General features: G+C 49.2%; 1 protein-coding gene across 1 annotated transcript in view; it reads left to right on the top strand.

Annotated features, from left to right (window-relative positions):
• Positions 1-17,019, top strand: part of LOC105464310 (SAMM50 sorting and assembly machinery component) — a 42,457-nt gene that overhangs the window by 11,930 nt on the left and 13,508 nt on the right. The window contains exons 4-11 of the mRNA XM_011712091.2: positions 1,084-1,171; positions 5,840-5,946; positions 6,489-6,619; positions 6,853-6,940; positions 9,670-9,798; positions 10,405-10,476; positions 11,523-11,609; positions 15,302-15,372. Coding sequence (XP_011710393.1) covers positions 1,084-1,171; positions 5,840-5,946; positions 6,489-6,619; positions 6,853-6,940; positions 9,670-9,798; positions 10,405-10,476; positions 11,523-11,609; positions 15,302-15,372 — 773 coding nt within the window. The remainder of the gene's footprint in view (positions 1-1,083; positions 1,172-5,839; positions 5,947-6,488; positions 6,620-6,852; positions 6,941-9,669; positions 9,799-10,404; positions 10,477-11,522; positions 11,610-15,301; positions 15,373-17,019) is intronic.

The raw sequence follows: 17,019 nt of genomic DNA on the forward strand, positions 1-17,019 counted from the left end.
AGAATTCCGAATTCGTCCGTGTGATCCTTTCTTTCTCACCAGGAAATGTGATCCCTTCTCTCTCCTGCTGACAGTTCTACAGTGACTCCCTTTCACCTACAGGGTGGAATCTCAACTTTCCTAATCACATGAGGGTCTTTCCTTCCCTGTGTCCTCAGCACTCGCCTGCCTTACCTTCCTTCTACCCGTCCTTCCAACAAGAATGGGCTCCGTGCATTGGAAGGAACTGCTGTTCACGATGAAGAAAGGACACAGAGTTGAACATTTCTAACAGCGGTCAGAGATGGTTAGAAAGGCCGGGCACGGTGGCTCACGCCTGTAATCCCAGCACTTTGGGAGGCCGAGGCAGGTGGATCACCTGAGGTCAGGAGTTCGAGACCAGCCTGGCCAACATGGTGAAATCCTGTGTCTACTAAACATACAAAAAATGTTAGCTTGGTGTGGTGGTATGTGCCTGCAATCCCAGCTACTCAGAAGGTCGAGGCAGGAGAATGGCTTAGACCTGGGAGGCAGAGCTTGCAGTGAGCCAAGATCGCACCTTTGTACTAGAGCCTGGGCAGCAGAGCAAAACTCCATCTCAAAAAAAAACCAGGAAAAAAGAAAAAAAAAGAAAGTAAAGAAATGAAGAGAAAATTGAAACACCACAAAAAGGTGTGCGTTTCTTCCTCAAAGGGAGATCTGAAAAAAAGAAATGAAAAGGCATGCACACATACGTGTCTTTCTTCTGCCAGACATAACCACTGTTCACGATTGTGATCTCTTCCACCACAACGTTCTAGGCTGTGTGTTGGGTGGGTGTATCTGCGTTAATTTTGTTGTTTGTATGAAGGGGATTATGTGATGCACACTCCTGAGGCCGAGGCTTGGTTTTGCACTTGTGAATGGGCATTTTTGTTGCCCCTGGGGAACAAAATTTTGTTGCCCCTGTTTCCCTTCTGTCGCGTGGCAGGTCTTGGTAGTACTCTCTGCTCAGTGATCTGACTTAGCACCAAATGGTAAACTACCAGCCTCGCCATGTGGCTGCCGTTTTCTGTTTCTGTGTCTTAGAAGAATGTATCACCTGCTTTTTTCTGCATTTTATAGGTAATGCGGAAATCTCACGAAGCCCGTGAAAAATTGCTCCGTCTTGGAATTTTTAGACAAGTGGATGTTTTGATTGACACATGTCAAGGTACATATTGCGGTGTAGTATCTTTATAATTCCCTTTCTGTCCATCACAGAAAAGCTGTTTCTGTGGCCGGATGCGGATCTGAGCAGCAGAGCACCCCTCCCTGCTGTGTAGAACCTGAAAGCTGATCAAACAGGTAGTCCTTGAGTTAGCAGTCTCAGGGAAGGGGCTGGATTTTTTGTTTGTTTTTGGGAAGGGGTCTTGCTCTATTGCCCAGGCTGGTCTGGAACTCTTGTATTCAAGCGATCTTCCTGCCTCAGCCTCCTGAGTAGCTGGGATTACAGGTGCGGGCCTGGATTTTTGTATGAGGCCGGGGAGGAATGGTGAACTTTCAGGATACTGTTGTGTAAAGCCCTGGACTGCCTGGGGGCCTGAGAGTGACTCTGAAGCAGGGTGCCAGGCTTTGTTCATATAGCCCAGCACAGCACTGTGCAGACCTCATCTCGGTGTGTGCTTTAAAAAGAGGAGGGAATCCAATTTCCATTTTAGTTTTTGCTCGTTTTCTTGTTGCTATGTGATACTGGGCACGTTTCTTAACATTTCTTCTTCGGCTAGTGAGCACCTGCGTGGAGGCCGGCCCTGTGCAGGCCCCAGCGCGAGACCCAGCAGCACACGGGGTGTGGTCTCCTCCTGCCGGGCTTCGGTCATAGCAGCACACAGGGCATCGTCTCCTCCTGAAGGGGCTTCGGTCAGTGGGGCTAGGTTGGGGGCAGACCAGTAAGTGATGGCAGCACAGTCGCTATGCTGTGCTGTAAGAGGCTGAAGGAGGAAACAGCTTCACCTGGCCAGGGCATTAGAAGGGGATCAGAGAGGGTGTCCCCAAAGGGGCGATGTCTGAGCTGAGACCTAGAAGATGCATTTAAGCGAGTATGGGGAGAAGGGCTGAGTGAGTCTGGGGAGAAGGACTGGTAGTAAGGTGGAGTGAAGAGGGTTCTGGGGACAGGGATAGCATTTACCAGGCCCACGCCAGAGGGAGAGTGGCTCACTGGGTGGACCACAAGTGTAGGAAGAGCTGGTGTGCAGGTCAGGGGAATGGAGTGCCGGAAGACGAGGAAGAAAAGCCGTCAGGAGCCCAGACCATGGTGAGCCTAACACGGCACGGTAGAGTTCCCACTTTAGTCTGAATTCAGCAGACATCGTTGAAAAATAAATATTTGGAATGAATCTGTGAATAAGTAAACTCTTCAGAATTGAATGGGGGGTAATTTTGAGAAGGCCTAGATAAGACAATATAGGAAAATGCTTGCAAAAGATAAGGTGCTAGATAAACTAAGGACATTTTCATTATTTGGAATATAGTTTTAGCCAACACTAACAGAGACCTCAAAGAACAGTGGCTTAGACAAGAGAGAAGTCTCCATCTCTCCACACAGCTGGGAGACTGCCAAGGGCTGGTGTGGTGCTGCGTTCCCTGAGGTCACCTTGGGCTGGTGTGGTTTCCCGTGGTTCCCTGGGGTCACCTTGGGCCAGTGTGGTGCCTTGTTCTCTGAAGTTACCTTGGGTTAGTGTGGTTTCCTGAGGTCACTTTGGGCTGGTGTGGTCCTTCATTCCCTGAGGTCACCCTGGGCTGGTGTAGTTTCTCCCATGGTGTCTTGTTGCTTTGTCATCCCTAGGGTCCCTGAGTCCCTCTGGTGGCTGAGCACCATGTCCTCATTCCAGCATCTGGGAGGAGCCTAGGAGGTTGAAAGGGCTTACCCCTCCCTTTAAGCACCCGTCCTAGGTGTTGTACACGGCACTGCTCTCATCCCATTGGCCAGGACTTAATCACTTGGCCACACCTAGGTGCAAGGGAGGCTGGGAAGTAAAGCGTGAGTGGCTAGGTACTCTGCTAAAAATTAAGGATTCAATTACCATTAAAACAGGGGTTCTCAGGCCAGGCGTGTGGCTCATGCCTGTAATTCCAGCACTTCTGGAGGCCGAGGCAAGTGGATCACGAGGTCAGGAGTTCAAGACCAGCCTGGCCAAGATACAGAAACTCTGTCTCTACTAAAAATACAAAAATTAGCTGGGCGTAGTGGCGCGCGCCTGTAATCCCAGCTGCTCGGGAGGCTGAGGCAGGAAAATCGCTTGAACTCGGGAGGCAGAGGTTGCAGTGAGCTGAGATTGCGCCACTGCACTCCAGCCTGGGTGGCAGAGCGAGACTCTGTCTCAGAACAAAAACAAACAAACAAAAACCAGGGGTTCTCAGAGTGTGGGCCTGGACCAGCTGTGCTACTGTCACCTGTTGGAAATGTGATGCCACCGAAGAAGGAACTCTGGGGGCGGGGATGAGGGTGAGGCCGGCGGCCTGTGGCAAATGAGCCAGCTGTGTGGTTCCGATGTGTGCTCAAGCTGGGGAACTACTGGACTAGTGAAAGGGAAGAGATAGCCGGAGACAACGTCTCCGCACCTCAGAGTCCTGGAATACTAACTGTAGTACCCGCGCGGCCCTGCAGGAAGCGGTTGTGTGCATATAACCATTAGATCCTCACAGAACCCTGGTGAAGTGTCATTATGTTTTAAAAAAAAAAAAAATACAGGTTGAGTATCCCTTATCTGAAATGTTTGGGACCAGAAGTGTTTTGCATTTTGGATTTTTTTGGATTGTGGAATATTTGCATGGTACCTGTGAACATTCCCAACCGCTAAATCCGAAATCCAAAATGCCCCAGTGAGCATTTCCTTTAAGTGTCATGTCAGTGCTCAAAAAGTTTTGGATTTGCAATACTCAACCTGTATTTTCCAGCTAGTGAAACCAAGGCTCAGAGAGGCTTAAGTAACTTGCCCGGGGCAAACAAGTGAGCGAGACACTTCCGGTGCCCAAGACCCGACCCACTACCTGGGATGCTTTTCCAGGGGCAAGTTTTGTTGGAGGCATTTGTTTTTCGCTCTCACCTGTCCCTGTTGTAAACATGCTCTTGTAGGTGGTCAGCTGGTCCACCTCCGCAGAGGCTCTCCACCTAGGCTGCATGTTAGGATGACATGCAGGAGCTTAGTTGGCTTAGGGCAGGGAAGCTCCTCCGTGTGGACTGTGATGGTGGATCCGTGTCACTGTAACAGGCAGCAGCACGCGTGACCCCTAATGTCAACTCTGGACTTGAGTTAATAACTGGTGTGAGTATTGGTTTATCATTTGTGACAAATGAACCACACATGCGAGATGTTAGTGTGTGTCAGAGTAAGGAGAGGTTCATGGAAACTCTGTGCTTTTTGCTTTATCTTTTTTTCCCCCCAACCCACCGTTGCTGGCCACAATTCTTTATCTTTCTGTGCGCCTAGAGCTACTCTAAGAAATAAAGTCCACTAAATAAAAAATTTAAAAAAAAAAAGAGAGAAAGAAAAGATGGTGCCAGGCGCGGGGGCTCATGCCTGTGATCCCAGCACTTTCAGAGGCCAAGGCGGGCAGATCACAAGGTCAGGAGTTCGAGACCAGCCTGGCCAACATGGCGAAACCCCGTCTCTACTAAACAAACAAAAAATATTAGCCGGGTGTGGCAGCAGGTGCCTGTCATCCAGCTACTCGGGAGGCTGAGGCAGGAGAATTGCTTGAAGCCGGGAGGTAGAGGTTGCGGTGAGCTGAGATCAGCCCTCTGTACTCCATCCTGGGTGATGGAACGAAGCTGCATCTCAAAAAAAAGGAAAAGACGGTACTGAGGCTCCGTCGTAGACCTGTTGGACCTGACTTCTTAGAGCAGTGCCTGGGCAGATGTCATATTTTGACAGTTGCCCAGATGCATCTAGATGTCCAGCCAGGGCTGAGCACCACTACTGTGTGAAAGGCAAGAGTCACCTTTCCCTCCCGTGAGAGGCCACGCACTCCTACGGAGCCCAGCCCGCTCCGCACAAGGCACCCCAGTGCCATGGTGGGTCATGAGGTGCTTGCTTCCAGCTCAGACCCAAATCACACCTGGTGCGGGGGAGGACAGACGTGCCTCTTACAGTAACACAGTAAACAATCTCACGTTTGTCTTCGAGGGTTACTGACATCCCTATTGTCATGTGAGTTCCACATTTTCATGTCAGTTGGAGTGAAACCCCAAATATTTTCAAGGACCTCTCTAATGGCAGAACAGATTCCTTTAGCAAATATTGTTTGCTTAAGTGTGCTTAAGTGAATAATGCTACTTATACTTATCTCCTTGTAGCAAAGGTAGATTTTTTTTTTTTTTTTTAAAGACAGATTCTCGCCCTGTCATCCAGGCTAGAGTGCAGTAGCAGTCATAGCTCACTGCAGCCTCTAACTGCTGGGCTCAAGTGATCTTCTCACCTCAGCCTCCCAAATAGTTGAGACTATAGGTGCTCGCCACCACATCTGGCTAATTTTTAACCTTTTTTTAGAGACAGAGTCTTGGTATGTTGCCGGGGCTGGTCTTGAACTCCTGGCCTGAAAGTGATCCTCCCACCTCGTCCTCCCAAAGCACTGTGATTACAGGCCTGAGTTGCCATGCGCAGCCCTGTTTATTGATATATTCTACCAGAGAAACTAGAAACATTATTTTTTGGTGTAGAGGTGTGCAATATTTTGATTTTGTGTGGGAGCTTTCTTTTAAACATTCTCATGATGATATTATTTTCCAAAGGAGATTGTAAAATAGAATGAACCTTCAGATAGCTTTTTGTCTTTTTTAGCAATGGGAACCCAAAGTAAAATAACATCCTAGCTGTCTTATTGTTTAATATTTTTTATTTAGGTGATGATGCACTTCCAAATGGGTTAGATGTTACCTTTGAAGTAACTGAATTAAGGAGATTAACCGGCAGTTATAACACCATGGTTGGAAACAATGAAGGCAGTATGGTATGCTACAGGCTTTTTATTTTCTTATATTGGAACTTTGATTGGGAACTTTTACACTATGACTGCATTCTAAAAGCTGATAATAGTTTCAAAATTCTGTCATTTCATTTACCTTAATCTGTTGTTATTTGTGGTTTCTCTTTAGTCACCCTAGAATTGGTGATAATGTTTTGGGTTGTTTGATAACAATGTTAACGTCAGTAATTAGGAATGATTTGGAGAATGTTCATATTAATAGTCTCTTGTTCAAATTCCTTTAAACTGTAAATCTGTAGAACTTAACATTCTTGAGCTTCACAGGTGGCAAGGTTAGCTTGTCCCTTGCATTAATCAGGTTTGAATGCAGGATGTGAGCACTCAGCAGCCACATGTTTTAAAGAATGAAAGTGATTACAAATGAAAGACTAGATCTGTAGTTAGCATTTTCCTTCTGTTTTTACAAAAGTCCCTTTGCTAGCATAGTCTTTATCCAGAGTTCTCATTCCTTCAATTTAGACCACTACTATGTTTTGTTTTTTTCTTTTTTTTTTTTTTCCTCCTAGGTACTTGGCCTCAAGCTCCCTAATCTTCTTGGTCGCGCAGAGAAGGTGACCTTTCAGTTTTCCTATGGAACAAAAGAAACTTCGTATGGCCTGTCCTTCTTCAAACCCCGGCCTGGAAACTTCGAAAGAAAGTAGGAAGCCCAGCAGATCATTGAGTACACTGGCCTGATAGAAAGTTAAAATAGATGGCTTATTTGTGAAAAGAACCGTGACAGAATCAGCTGCCACTTCTGCAGTGACCACAGGCTGTAGATTTCCTCTTGAAGATGAGCCCCATGGGCGTAGTGTTAAATCTGTTGATTTAAATGTGTGCAAGTTCTAATCACTGTTTCAGCTTTTAAAGCTCTATCCCATTGTCTCCTAGTTTCTCTGTAAACTTATATAAAGTTACTGGACAGTTCCCTTGGAGCTCACTGCGGGAGACGGACAGAGGAATGTCAGCTGAGTACAGTGTGAGTAGCATTTCAGTCCTTCCCTCTGGGCTTGGGGGGAAACAGGGTGCCTTTTTCATTGATTCCCAAAGGCAGCAAGAGGGCAGCGTGGAGAGCACAGGCCCTCTGCCTTCCGCACCAGCTACCTCCTGGCCAGGTGCCTCTTCTCTAGCCGAGTACAGGCTGCCAGGAGCCCAAGAGTGGCTGATGCCAATGTTAGCAGCTCCTTAACCTGGTTCTGACTACCTGAGCCACCATTGGTTGTCCTTCCCCATATGTGTGGAGACTGAAAGTTTCTCATAGTCAGCAGAGTTGGTCAGATCACTGGAAGGTGTCTTTTTTTTTTTTTTTTTTTTTTGAGACAGAGGTTTACTGCTCTTGTCGCCCAGGCTGGAGTACAATGGCACGATCTCAGCTCACTGCAACCTCTACCTCCTGGGTTCAAGTGATTCTCCTGTCTCAGCCTCCCAAGTAGCTGGGACTACAGGTGTGCACCACCATGTCCAGCTAATTTTTGTATGTTTAGTAGAGATGCAGGTTTCATTATGTTGGCCAGGCTGGTCTCGAACTCCCGACCTCAAGTGATCTGCCCATCTCAGCCTCCCAAAGTGCTGGGATTACAGGCGTGAGTCACTGCGCCTGGTCTGGAAGGTTTCATTTTTGGTTCACACCTAAGTTTACACCTAGAAAGGTATGATTAAATACTACCATTGGAGTTCATACCATTTGGCCTTTTTGGGGCTTTATGATAACCTGCTCTTTTTTTCCCTTCCTTTTTCCACTGTTCGTGACTCCTTTTGTTCTGGGCTTTGGTTCATGCGGAGAGCCCTGAGATAGAATACTACGTAAGAGTCAGTCCCCACCTGTGGTCTTCAGACCAGCAGCATCGGCCTCAGCCGTGGGCTTGCTAGAAACGCACATTCACGGGTCCCACCTTGAGCTGCCAAGTCCGACTCACAGGGCGTGGGACCCGGGAAGCTTGGAGCCTGCTCTCCTTCCAAGAACCCAGACAGCAGCCCTGGGGGCGATCGCTGGAGCTTGGACTCCCCCGTCTCCCTTAGGGCTGTGCGACCTCAGGCAGATGACTCATCTGTGAAATGAAGGACAGGAGCTCACAGCCCTAGGCTGTTGTGAGGCTTGGACGAGAGGCGTGGTAAAGCTCCCGATGCGGCCAGTGGCTCGGTGTAGGTGCTTGAGGTGCGTTAGTGCCCTGCGCCTCTGGTCCTTGCAGACCAAGGCCATGAGAACTCGGAGCATTCAGAGGCGGGCCAGGTAGACTCCAGGTTCCAGATGGAGATGGGAGAAGCTGGGCACATTGGCAGTTTCATTTCCTTCTCTCCAGATTTTCTTGTCTGGAAGGGAACAGCCCTCAGACACCCTTCTGTTTCGATACTGTCGTTAGATGCCCTCTGGTGGGGCCGTGGAGGGGACGTCCGGGGCACCCGCTGCTCTCTGCAGCCCGCCGTGCTCCAGCAGGTCTCCAGGTTCCTGTGTGCGCCCGCAGTGCTCAGGCTCCTGGGAGCTTAGCCACCCTTCTCCCTGGTGTCGTGCTTCATCTCTTTCTAAGCCTTTTTAAAGAGCAGATTTTTAGGAGAGTAGAAATACCTTATTTTTTCACAAAAATAGCGGAGATGAAAGACACCAAAGTGTGGTCTTGGCCCTGGGGTGGGTGCAGGTAGAGCGGAGGAGGGAAGGGGAGGGCAGAGACCTGGTCACCGACCGCCCTGAAACTGAGCTTCTGGAGGTACAGACCAGATCATACTGAGTGGTATCCTTGGAGCCCATGTCAGGCCTTCTAAGGAATGAAGAAATGATTTAGGAAGCTCTACACCTCCCACAGGCATTTGGGAAAGTGCCTGAATCCTAGGTGGCCCTAAGTTTAGAGATGGTGGCTGTGCAGGCTACCCTTCCTGTACCAGTTCCCCAGTGTCCTGTGGGTGCTGAGGTGGGTGCTTCTCACCATGAGGGCGGGATGGAGGCCCCACTCACCCAGTGGCCTGGAGTTCAATTGCAAGCCTGAGGGCTAGAGAGTGCCCAGCATGGGATGCCCCCTGGGGAGTGTGGGGTGGCCTGGCTTCCTCGTAAGAGTTAAATCACTGTCCCACCACTTCCCAAAGCCACCAAACATCGCTCACTGTTCAGAAAACATTTCTCCGAGACAGAAATCTAAGATGAGCTGTCCTGGCGTCAGGAAAGAGAGTATCAGGCTGGGAAGCAGGTCCCACCTGCTTGGACCCCAGAATTCACCTGGCTCAGGCCTCGGCTGCAAGAAGGATCCTCTTGCCTCCCACATAACTCTTTTCTCTGCCGCCTTCTCTGTGGGCTTGTGCAAGTCGCTGGGTTGTGAGCCCTGGCTTCAGATAGGTTGGGGTGGACAGGTGGGGTGTGTGCCATCAGATCGTCTTAGATGTCTTACCCCTTACAAGGAAGCAGGAAAGAGACGGTGCCTGTCGATGAAACAGCTGCCTGCAGCCCTCAGACCAGCCCTGTCCCTCACAGGGACAGTCCTGCTACTTAGAGCAATACTGCCTTTGGTTCCGTTCACAACTTTCCCCCTTTCTTCCTTTGCCCTTCTTCCCTCTGGTTTTCTCTTCCCCTTCTCTTCTTCCCCTTCTCCCTCTCTCATCATTAAAAAAAAATTATTTTAGGTATTTAGTTCATTGTTTCATGATGCCTCATTCCAAAAAATGATTTGCAACAACTTCCTAAATACATGTGTTCCGAAAAGATGTCTAATTTCTGTGTTGCAGTTTCCCATATGGAAGACCAGCCACACCGTCAAGTGGGAAGGCGTGTGGCGAGAACTGGGCTGCCTCTCCAGGACGGCGTCATTTGCTGTTCGAAAAGAAAGCGGACATTCACTGAAATCATCTCTTTCGGTAACAGTGTCTCTTAGTTGGAGTAAATAGTTTTGTTGATGGAACCATGCTATGCATTGGAAAAACAGTCTTTGCCAATATCGGGGCTGATTGAGAAGCGTCGCCCAGATGGGGTGTCCACAGTGGCGGCCCCTGCTCCCTGAGGGCTTGTGATGTCCTGCCTTGTGTTGTCCTTTCCAAACAATGTCAGTGGTAACAGGAAGAGGTGTGCTTCAGAGCTGACTGTGGAATTTCAGCTTTCAAAAAGGAGGAACCTGGTTGAGCTGACTGAGGCCAGGGCGTCGAGCTCCTTGAGAGAATGAACCCAGTGGCGGGTGTTCAATGAACCCAGTGGCGGGTGTTCAATGAACCCAGTGGCGGGTGTTCATTTCCACGTAGTGAGCAGGAGTCGTTTATTCAGTTGAAGCTCAAGTCTCAGCGTGGACGTCTCGGTGTCCTCCTATGTAAGATAGGGATGGTCACCCTCACTTCCTCCAAGGGCTCTGTGAACATGGAATGACGTGATAGTTGTAGAGTGCTAGCGTGGTGGCCCGCGTGCTGTGAGTGCTAACGGTTATCTGATAGAACTGCTGGAAGTGAAAATACCCCACTTCAAATTTCTTTCAGCACGCCATGGTCATCGATTCTCGGAATTCTTCCATCTTACCAAGAAGAGGTGCTTTGCTGAAAGTTAACCAGGTAGTGTTGTTTCACCTGTGACCCCGCAGGGGGAGGGGAGCCAGCTTTGGACAGTAACGTCCCGGTGGGCTGGGTGGCCCTGAGGGTGGGCAGTCCCACAGAGTAATCACACGTGCAGTATCGCTTGTGAGGGTCGCCAGCTCCACTCTCAGGGCTTCGAGCCCGGGAATTGTTCCCTGTGCCCTACAGTTCAGTCTTGTGCCTTCACAGAACCCAAGGTGGGGGTAAGGCTGTGGCATTCTTGATGAGGGTCTGTAATAGGCCAGGAGGAGGGCTGTGGCTTGGTGTTACCCGGGAGAGAGTGCCCGAAGGCAGGGATCATCCCTCAGCGGCTACAGAGCAGGTGCACCGTGGCAGCAGGAGGTGCTGGAGGAATGGTCTTCACCACCTTAGAGGAGTGTGCTTCTCTGCTGGTGTTGGAGGCAGGCTGTTAGTCCGTCTTTGGGTTGCCCTCTTGTTGGAGGCGGGGGCATAGTTCTTTACCATAAGGTACCTACAAGGTGCAGGCACAGTGAAGAGCCCACCTTGGTGGCTTGAGAGTGAGAGCAGCGGGGGCTGCACTGAACCTTGAGGCTTCCCCGAGCAGCTACCCTCGCTCTGGCCAGTGGTAGTTAGGTGTTGTCAAGCAGGGCAAAAGCCCAGGGGTGCCTGACCTTCAGTTTCAGAGGAGCAACTAGAAATCAGGTTTTTATACAAAATAGCTCACATTGCGAAAGGTCAGCTGAGTTTTTCCCCAAACGCTGATGAAGCCAACGAGCCAAGCCGCCCGTGCTGAGCTCTGTGTTCAGACACTTGGGTTGCCAGTGCTCCCCGCACACAGCCAGGGGGCGGCCTCGGCACCGCTTGGATCTGCGGATCCTCCATCCCAGTCTGTCCGCTGTTGCTGTCTGCAACAATTAGGATGTGGCTTCTGGGGGACAGAACTTTCTGTTGCCTTTTAAAAAAATACAAAACAGCAAAATTAAATCCTGATGCAAAAACATGGTTCTGTAGCTCCTGTAATAAGTCCGTTCGCTGTCTTCGACCTGAGCGCTCTTTCCCTGCAGGAACTGGCAGGCTACACTGGCGGGGATGTGAGCTTCATCAAAGAAGATTTTGAACTTCAGTTGAACAAGCAACTCATATTTGATTCGGTGAGTATCTAATGGATGCTGGCTCCTGCACTGTCAGCCCTTACTTTGGGGATCTTACCACAGAATCTTAGCTCCTGAATATCTAAAGCACAGAGTGGAAGCCTGAGCGGTGATGTCTAACCTTTGATGTTTCCAGTTTAGCCAGATTTGCAGGCAGTCTGGGGAGAAGCGGTAATTGTTTTCTTTTAAAAGTAACCTCTGATGGATGGCTGGGTGTGTTGGCTCATGCCTGTAATCCCAGCACTTTGGGAGGCTGAGGCGGGCAGATCATGAGGTCAGGAGATTGAGACCATCCTGGCTAACATGGTGAAACCCCGTCTCTACTAAAAATAAAAAAAATTAACTGGGCGTAGTCCCAGCTACTTGGGAGGCTGAGGCAGGAGAATGGCGTGAACCCCGGAGGCAGAGCTTGCAGTGAGCCGAGATCGCGCCACTGCACTCTAGCCTGGGTGACAGAGCGAGACTCCTTCTCAAAAAAAAAAAAAAAAAAAAAAAAAGGAACCTCTGCTAATCATTACACATAGGACCGTGAGAGAGCCCTTCACCATTTATCATCTCAGGGCCTCGGAGGAGGGGTGACTGGAGGACAAAGGGGTGTTTCTTGCCCTTGAATTGCTGTTCCATGGACCTTTTGAGTCTTCACTTTGCTGGGTCTACAGGGCTCTGGGTGCTTTCAGAAATTTTATTATTATTATTATTTTTTAATCTTTAGTCCTATTGGGTCACTTTCTTCTGATTCACTCAGGAGTGAGGAGTAAGTGACTGGATTCTGGTCTTGCCAGAGGAGCCCCAGGCTGGGAGGACACCTGGCATGTTTCTCACGTCTTCCCAGTACCCAGTGGCTGGGGGCAGCTCTGCCCTGCCGTTGCTGCCTGGGTCCTTATCTTCCTTAAAACTTGGGGGCAAGGATTGAGTTTTAATGAAATGGTGCCTGCGACTGTTTCTAGAGAGCTCATTATAAAATAATTTGTTACTGCCCCGGTTCAGCCCTTGACTGTGCACTTTGAGCTTGGCTCCTGCCTTCCTCTGCCCCTGCCACTTCAGAGGCCACCACAGGCCTCCTTGCTGTCCGGCGCGGTGAGCCCATGTCGATCCCTTCTGCGGTACTGGATGCTGTCGCCTGCTCGCCTGTTCTCACTTTCTCTCTCTTGTTTTCTTGACTCATCATTGCTGTGCCCTCCCACTCCCCAGTTTTTTCTTCTCAGGGCCCTTTCTGCCTCATAGGCATGGCTTGCCCCTAGATCCCTGTAGCCAGCTCCCCACCCTGCTCCTCTCCAGGATGGTCTCCTCCAGCTCTGTGGCTGCAGCTGCCGCCTGTGCGCAGCAACTCTGCTTCTCCTGCTCTCCTTCCTGGGCCCAGACTCAAGTGCTCCTGGCTGTCTCAACCCCTGCCTTACAGACACCTCACATCAACAGAGCTCATTGCCTTCCCCCCAGATCTGTACCCACGCCTGGGCTCTCCATCCACTGACGCGCACAGTGCACCCGGCTGCCCTTGAACTTAACTCCCTATCTGCTCTCAGTCCTCCCCTGAGCCACCTGCCACCCACTGGGCCCTGCCTCTCCTCCCCTCGGCACTGCCCATCCGCACTGAACCGAGGTCACGTTCTGAGTCGTCTCTGCTCCTGTCCCACTCCCTGCCTTCCCCTTCCCCTTCTCTATACTGCGGACATGTTAGTGTTTCTGAAACACAAGCCTTACCGTACCGCTTTCCTACACAAATGGCTTGTACTGTTAGGGTGCCTGTAGCCCTTGATCCTTCATCACTGTGCGTGTCTTATGCTTCCACTCTGTCGAAATACTTTTTGTTTCCCAGAAGGCCTTGGCTTGCTCTGACTCCCAGGCACTTGTATTTACTCTGTCTGCCGCTGGCCGTAACTCTCTTTTATTCAGATGTTCCCTTGGCCTCCCACTCCCTGCCTTTAAGACTTTGGTATAGCTGTGTCTCTTGCAAGCCTTCTTTAACCTCCCAGATGGAAGTGGGGGCTCCTCCACTATGCCCGTAGCTCTTGTGCTTATCCTGTTGTAGTGCCCATCCATCCACCCACCCATTTACCCATCCGTCCATCCGTCCATCCATCCATCCATCCATCCATCCACTCACCCACCCACCTATCCATCCATCCATCCAACCATCCATCCACCCACCCATTTATCCATCCATCCATCCATCCATCCACCCACCCATTTATCCATGCATCCATCCATCCATCCATCCATCCATCCACCCATCCACCCACCCACCCATCCATCTATCCATCCATCTATCCATCCATTCGTCCATCCATCCATCCACCCATCCACTCACCCATCCATCCATCCATCCATCCATCCATCCATCCATCCATCCACCCACCCACCCGTCCACCTATCTATCCATCCATCCATCCATCCATCCATCCATCCATCCATCCACTCATCTGTCCATCTATCCATCCATTCATCCATCCATACATTTACCCACCCACCCACCCATCCACCCATCCACCCACCCATCCACCCATCCACCCATCCAACACATGTATGCTGGCTGCCAGGCACTGCCCAGACACTAAGAATATATCAGTGAACAAAACCCAATTCCTGCTCTCAAGGAACTTCCATTCTTGAGCAGGGAAACCTATAAGCTAATATCTTTGTATATAATTGAGGAGGTGGTGACAAGTGTTGTGAAGAAAAATAAGGCAGAATTAAGCGGTGGAAAGTGACCAGAAGGGAATGCCGTCTAGTTAGGATGGTCAGGGAGGGTGGCTAGTAAGGCAACCCCGGAGCACAGCCCGGAGCACTGTGAGGGAGCAAGTGTGGGACAGTGGGACACCTGGGGCGGGAGCACGAATTCCAAGAGCAGTAGTAGCAAGAGGGCCTTGGAGGCCGGGTGTGGGCTCTTGCTTCCACTCTACATGAGAGGGAAGCCCTGGAGCCTTCTGAGCAGAGTCCGGACACCGGGCTGAGAATAAAATGCCAGCTGCTGTGGGGACAGAAGCTTGTCCTTTCTACAGAAACTTCTGAGAAAGCCATTTCTGAGCAGCTTAGAGGGACGTAGGCATTTGCAATGCAGACAGCACATGAGGCTCGGCCAGCCACCTGAAAACATAGGGTGCAGGGGAGCAGGAGAGCCTCCAACTGGTTGAGGACATTGTTGAGAAGGTTTTGTGGCGTGAAGATGAGACTGGCTACTGCCTCCTGCCCTGTGAGAGACAGGGCTCTGTCCCTGAGAGTGGGGCTGGGAGCGCGTCTCTGCATTGGGGGAGCCTTGCTGCCAGTACCTTCTTTCAGGCTAAAATGCTGTGTGCCTTGAATCCTGTCACATTTTGAGGCCACAGCAAAGAGGCCTGAGCAGGTGCAGGGGGCCTGGCTCCGTCCTCTGTGAGGCCTTGGCTCATGCTTCTGGGCGTCACTTCCCATCACAGAGCAGGGGCCTGCCCTGTGTCCGAATGGAAGCCAGGCCCTGCTCACCTTTGGTGTGTCTTGATTTGGACTTTGGAATTACATGTTTTGATAGAATCCACATGGCCCTTCGAAGTGTAGCTCTGCAACAGAACAAGCCAGGTGTTCTCCTGCGGCCCTTGCACCCTGGCACGGAGCTCTGCACGCCACGGGCGTTCCGTGTGTGGCCAGTTTGCTAGTTGCTGATGTTCCCTGGAGTGAAAGGAATGCTGGGAGAAAACAGCCGTTTGTCTCTATTTGAACAGGTTTTTTCGGCGTCTCTCTGGGGTGGGATGTTGGTGCCCATTGGTGATAAGCCATCAAGTATTGCTGATAGGTGAGTACTCATCAATGAATGGATAATTTGCACATATTTTCCTTTGGATCTTTTCGGTTGTTTTTATAAGATATTTTAGAGAAGTTAGGAGAGCATAGTATTTCAAATTTTACTTTAGTATTTATATTTAAGCTAATTTCAAAGTATCAAGTATACCTCATACTTAATATTTTTTGCTTTTGTTGGGGAAGTTACTTTATTATATTAAAAAATGTATTGTTCCCTTTTGATTATGAAGGAACACAGTTCATACTCATTGCAGAAATGCAAAAATGGGGAAACACTTAAAGAAATTAGAGAAATCACTCACCAAGTGATGAGAAATTCTTTAGAAGCAGCATTGTAGTGGCCTATGTTTCATTATTTGCATATACCATAACTTTTTAGCCTACCGTGTATTTTTTGATATTTCATTTGTTTCTAATTTGTGATTTTTATAAATAACACTGAATAATAGCTTTTAAGATAATTTGTTGTTTATTTTATTTTCTGTGGAATTACTCTCTCAAAGTAGAACTCGTAGTATTGCTGGGTGCTGCTTTTAGGAAGCTTACAGCAATTTATGCCCCTGCCAGCAGGGTATGAACTTGTACTTGTTGCTTCGAAATACTAATCATTGTCCTCTAGGGCGAAAAACTTTTTTTTCAACCCTGCATTAGTTAAAATGTACTGGTACAGCCTTTTTGGATGGTGGTTTGGAGGTAGAACAATTTTAGATTTATAAACTCCGGATCCTAACAGTTTCACAAAACTCCATGAATCTAATTGACAAAAGTACTTTTCTAAGTGTGTAAAGATTTATGTGTAGAAGGATGTCCACTGTAGCGTGGCTGATAAGTAGCAAAGAATTGGAAACTGTCTTATGTAAGTTCCCCAGTAGGGAAATGATGACATTCTAGCACAACCATTCCAGATCTATGTAGTTATTAAAAATAAGGAGATATGTGTTCATAAGTTGAAATTTTGCACATGAATATGTTTAGTGGATCCCTTTGCAGGGTGCATGCAGGTGTAGCACCAAGGGCCTGGGAAGCCAGCCACCAAAACAGTGACGGTGGGCACCCCGGAGCCTGGGGCACCCTGGAGCCCGGGATGCAGCAGGCAGAACCGTTTCACTCATTATGTTATGTGCATCGTGGATCATTTGTATTCAATGTGTGATTTATCATTTCTTTTTTATTTTATTTATGTATTTTTTTTGAGACAGAGTCTTGCTCTGTCGCCCAGGCGGGAGTGCAGTGGCACGATCTCGACTTACTACAACCTCCGCCTCCCGGGTTCAAGCTATTCTCCTGCCCCAGCCTCCCAAGTAGCTGGAACTCTAGGCACCCGGCGCCACGCCCAGCTAATTTTTGTATTTTTAGTAGAGACGAGGTTTTACCATATTGGCTAGGCTGGTCTCTAACCCCTGACCTCAGGTGATCTGCCCACCTCAGCCTCCCAAAATGCTGGGATTACAGGTGCGAGCCACCACGCCTGGCCTGATTTATCATTTCTTTAAAAATGAAGCTTGCTGTTTGTTTTTGCAATTCATATTGATGGGGTATTCAGAAAAGCCTTGCTTATAAATCCCAAGTAGTAAAAACACATTTATAGGTTTTAAAACTCAAATGAAGATGAAAAAATTCATAAAGGCTTTTATGTGGT

Source organism: Macaca nemestrina, chromosome 15 (assembly GCF_043159975.1).
Source record: "Macaca nemestrina isolate mMacNem1 chromosome 15, mMacNem.hap1, whole genome shotgun sequence".
In the NCBI taxonomy this organism is placed as follows: Eukaryota; Metazoa; Chordata; class Mammalia; order Primates; family Cercopithecidae; genus Macaca; species Macaca nemestrina.